The sequence below is a fragment of the Myotis davidii genome, unplaced genomic scaffold, assembly GCF_000327345.1.
Source record: "Myotis davidii unplaced genomic scaffold, ASM32734v1 scaffold967, whole genome shotgun sequence".
Lineage (NCBI taxonomy): Eukaryota > Metazoa > Chordata > Mammalia > Chiroptera > Vespertilionidae > Myotis > Myotis davidii.
The window spans coordinates 2,976,621-2,981,888 of NW_006383014.1; the positions used below are offsets into that span (position 1 = coordinate 2,976,621).

At 41.0% G+C, this 5,268-nt stretch overlaps 1 protein-coding gene across 1 annotated transcript in view; it reads right to left on the minus strand.

Annotated features, from left to right (window-relative positions):
• Window positions 1–494: 494 nt before the first annotated feature.
• The window catches only part of TET2 (tet methylcytosine dioxygenase 2), a 117,469-nt gene continuing 112,695 nt past the window's right edge, over window positions 495–5,268 (minus strand). The window contains exon 12 of the mRNA XM_015558090.1: window positions 495–5,261. Coding sequence (XP_015413576.1) covers window positions 3,879–5,261 — 1,383 coding nt within the window. The 3' untranslated portion in view covers window positions 495–3,878. The remainder of the gene's footprint in view (window positions 5,262–5,268) is intronic.

Genomic DNA, 5,268 nt, shown 5'->3' on the forward strand with positions numbered 1-5,268 from the left:
AAAGAAGGGGCAGAGATGAGGACACACTAGCCTCCAGCTCCCTGAAGCCACATGGAATGGATGAGGACATGCATGTCTATGTGGTGCTGCCCAGCCCACCCCTCACCTCTCTTCCTGTCCAATACAATCTGCCTTTGGGATGGGCAGGAAGTGGAATCTTCCTTGAGAAGAGTGAACATAAAGAGGGAAATGTGAATCTAAAAATCAGGGTGGCCTTAGACCACAGAAATGTGAATTCAGCCCCAGTGTACCTGCTGTTGCTGGTGGCCCTTACAAACTACACACAGGAAGGGGTGGTCAGGCTGATGAAAGGTCAGCAGATGCTATTACGTTATTCCTGACTTACACTGGCTACTCAAGTAAGGTGAATAGGCTAAAAAGTAAACTGGAAAAAAGGTTAATACCTAAACTATTTAACCAGAGAAATATTTTGGCCTTAATTATGTGGATATTACTCTAGATATACTTTAACATTAAGAATGACTAAAATTATCTTTAAAAACGAATTCTTTTTATTCCCTTTAGCCTCATTGAGATGACAATAACTTAAGCAGTAAACAGAAACTTTAACAAGACAATACTTAGAGTGCATTAAATAAATATAAATTTTATTAAAAACACTCTAATAGCGTTATCAGGAATGATATAATAATAAACGCTTTCAAATAACTTGCATTCATAACATTACAATACTTACAGTATTTATAACCATCCTCAGATTTTATAGACAAACCAAACATTTCATGAAAATGAAATGAAACTAAGTTTTTAAAAAAGCATAGAAAAAATGCACACAGAGCTCATTATCTTAGTGTCAAACTGCAAAAGTTTCCTACACAAGTTGACCACTAGCTTGAGAAGTGAACTGTACACCACTGTGCGTCAATCAAGATGAAAAATTCATTCAAGTAAAGTTGACACCACTCAGAAGCATTTTTCAAGTATGGCTATATAGTCAACCTGATATTCCTATATAAGCAAACTGGAGATTTGCTTGCCATTCATTCTGAGGCAGGTTTTATATTTACAATTATAGATCTGATATTTACAATATGCCATTCAATTTTCTCTTCTTCTCCCTACCTAACCTCTCCTGACCCCCCCAAACTATACTTCCTGCTCTTGCTGGCTAGCAGTTTGACAAGTGACAGTGAATGATATAGACACCAAATATTCATAAAGGGATGGATGACTCAAAACCAACAAATATGCATGTAGTAACCAAATAGTTGGCATTAGATATATGCTATATGTAAAATATTTAAAATCATGTGGTTTGACATTGGCAAAACAAATGTTTTTGAAATATTTATAAATTGATCACAGCCAGAAAGGAATGTTTTTAAAAAGACAAAAGCCATGTTATAAAGAAAGATTTGACCAATAAATCTCAAAGGCTCCCTTGATTAAGAATTTATTTGAAATTTTAGTAAGCAAAAGTGTACTTAGACCAAAATGTAATTGTACAGTCGATTGCACACCATACCCCTAAATGTTTTGCCTGTTTGGGGATGTCCTTATGGATCTGTACCTCTACTGATTACAGGATAAAACATCTTTATTTAGAGAGTTCAAAGACTCTAGCCAGCAGCCACTTGCCAAACTCCTGCCTTACAAGTTTCCCTTTAACAACTCAGTGCATTCTATTTTCATGTAATTTTTTTCCTGCTCAAAACAATCAAAATACTCCCCAAACTTTTAAAATGCTTTTCTTTACAATAAAAGGGGTCAACAGATATACAAAATTAGTTTTAGTTACATGAGGACATATACAAGCAAAATAGGAGGGATTCAAAGTAAAAGGTTTAAATCCCTGACAAAGAATATGTTTATTAACCTACAATTTTACATAAACACAGGTGACATGTTGGCATAAGGAGAACATGAGCTGAAATATCCCTGATTTTTAGAACAAAAAGGTTGACGTTCAAGTTATACTTGCTAAGAAATCAAGTATTGAACAAAAAGGTATGCGTTTTAATTATAAAAAAGAAAGACTTGGAAAAAAAATGATGGTACATGATGCTCTAAGCTTTCACTCTCAGTTCAATATCCTATTGCCAAACTAGTGTTGAGGTATATGACAGTAGGAACACCACTCAAACCTTTACTGAATTCTTAGCTCACATTATGATATATTTGTAGCAGGTTGAGTAGCACCATCATGATGTGAATTCTGCTTCAAATCCATATATATATGTATATATATATATATATTTACTTTTTTACAGTACTAAAATACTAAAGCATTGCGTTAAAAAAGTTTTGTTTACAATTAATTTACTTACTATACATCTCTTTCACTTCTTTATACAGATTAATGATTTAAAACCGCCACAGCAAGCCAGCTGCCTGTTTCTTTTCTTTTCCTTTAATTAACAGATTCACATGGAACTAACCCTGTTTATTCAACTGATGCAGGCCAGTCTGCTCGGTCGGTCTTCCTGGTAAAGAGGACACTTAAGCCAAGAAGTGACAACATCACAACGTACAATTATCAACACAAAGGCAGACTGACATTCAATTGCTGAAGAGCATACAGCGCCATAAAACCACTCTGCGTAAGTGAACGGCATGGTTGAGTCTGTGGCATGAAGTTAATCATTACTGAAGTTGATAGAAAATTCTGAAAACTACATGTTTGACCAATGAACTCGTCAGACAATTTCGTATAAAACTATTACAGTATAGCATGAGAAATGAGCACCAGAAAACATGTTTTATGGACTAACGTATTCCCTTGAATCCAGTAAGCCCCCTTTTGGATTGAACTGGCTGTATGGAAAATGGACACATTGCTCATCAGCAGACGCATGGCTAAAAGCAAAAATATTTTAAAAGCTTTCTTAAAAAAATCAACTTTGCATTCTAAAATGAAAGTAAACTTTTTTTTTTAAACGTCTCAGTACCTTAGCATTGTTCAAGTTGTCAAAGCTTAGGTAGGCAAAGTGCTTCTAAGACACCATTTAAAATATTTATACATATACATGTGTGTGCACATATACATGTGTGTGTATATATATATATATATATATATATGTACATATAGTGGTTTATTGTCCTACAAGGACTTCACTGGATGAGCAAAATCCAGAGGCCTTTAAAATGTCCACATTTTAAAAACAGCTTGTGTAAGAATAGGTAATTATAATAAAAACTTGAATGAAAAGGTACCCCTATTATTCAAGGGCATTGGAGTTCACTGGTAGCATCTTGATGATATAAAGGCATTAAATTTTCAACTATTAAAGACACCATTTTCTTAGCACCATTTCTTAGAACACCCAAACAAATTCAGTGTTTTGCTGTCTATTCATTTATGCTTCCTGTAGCTATTTGATAAATAAAAGTTAATATTAAGAGTACAGTAAAAACTGCATGTTAAAAAACCATAATTCCAGTATTTCAGTACATTGTATGTTCAGCACCAGATGGTGTTTAAGAATCCTGTCTCTGTAATACTACATTACTCACTGGATTTGTGTCCAGGACTCTGCAAACTTGGTATTACTAAAAAGTGGTCACAGATGTGTAGAGTTGTAAGGTGGGGAAAAGTCACATTTACATTATCATCTCGTCCAATCATAGAACCAGTGTTTAAAAATGTAAATGGTGGAACACTCTCTTCCCCACCTTCGTTTTGCATAGAATGCTTTGGTCTTTTGTATGGATGCCATCTGTGACCACTTAGGAGTCAGTGGGAATTAAGTGCTATGGTAAGGTGACCTCTTTTGCGTTTGCTGGTGAGCTGAGGTTCTTCCTACCACCTTTGTCATGAATACTGTGTCCCTTTCCCCAGGGCCCGTGTCATGAGAACTACACTGTGGGCCGGTTGGCTGTGGTCTTTTCGAATGAGGTAACCAACACCAGGGGCGACGTCACACGTATGTGTTGTAAGGCCCTGTGACCCGAGTGAAGGCATACGGAGATGTGGTGACTGTGGAGTCTGTGGTCACCGACATGGTCCTCTCGGCCAGGGACTTGATGAAGCGCAGGTAGGTGGGCTCGGAGGGCTCGTGTGGCTCGGTGGGCTCCCGCTTCACTTTCTTGCCGTGCGTTTTCTGAGGCACGTAGTCCGGGCCATACTTCTCGCACTCTTCCTCCTTCTCCCGGGCTTTCTCGGCCATCTTGGCCTCCCAGAGCGCCAAGCCGTGTTTGGGCTCGTTCATGCTCTTGTGTTGGTAGAAGACGAGCGAGATCCTGGTGGGGTGATTCCGGTTGGGATTCTTTAAGGGGGTCGTGGCGTGCAGCTCCCTCTTTGCACACTCGATGAGAATGGACCCATGAGCCGGCGCCACCGCCACGCCCCCGATGTCAGGGTCCAGGAAGCTCTGCTCGCTGTCGGACCAGACCTCGTCGTTCTCCTCCGCGGCAGGAGGCTGCTTGTCCTGGCTGCTCGCGTCTAGCAACCTGTGCAAGCCTTGCTGGGCAGCGGCAGCTCGATCGTGGCTCAGGCCGGGCAGCATCGTGGGGAGCCCGTTAGCTGTGTGGGAAAGCATGTCGTTCTCCTTGTTCTGGAGGTGCAGGGCGTGGAGAGAGCTGTTGAACATGCCCGGGGCGGCACCGTAGTTATGGAGCATACGAGAGGATGGGGGGTGCTCCCCGTTTTTATAGTCTACGTTGGGGTTGCTCAAATTGGGTGGGAATCTAGAGGCGGCCCCCAGGAAGTGACCATCCATCTCGTGCGTGGAATAAGGAGGCAGCGTCCCCACGTGGCGCACGGTTGGCCTGGGAGTACAGCTGCTGAAGGTGTCCCCCTGCATATTTTGGTTTCCATAACCCAAGGGTTTGGAAGTAAAACTCGGGCTGTTTCCGAACCTCGGCTGGTAAAGCGTGTGGATGGGCGGCAGATTTAGCTTAGAGAGAGGGTCTTGGTTTGGATACCTATAGAGATCCATGGGCTGGGGCTGGGGAGAGTAAGAACCCAGATAGGAGGAGCAGCTGTCCATGGATACGTTTCCGTTGCACTGATAGGATGGATATTGGTTGTTCTGATTTAGAAGCCCAGGGTAGGGGCTCATGAGATTAGAAGAATTCAAATATGAAGCCGCAGTTTGGGATGAGGTGGAATAGTAGTTCACACAGTTGGCGCCTCCTCCATAAATATCCGACGTGTGTGAAGAGCTTGGATAAGGACTGACTGGATTGGGCCGTCTCATATATAGATCGGTGTGTCCAGAAGAATAGTAAGAGTTGACAGTCTCTGAATGATGGTTATTAGTCAAGGGGTGATGTGGTGGCTGCTGCTGGGGTGGCTGCTGCTGGGGT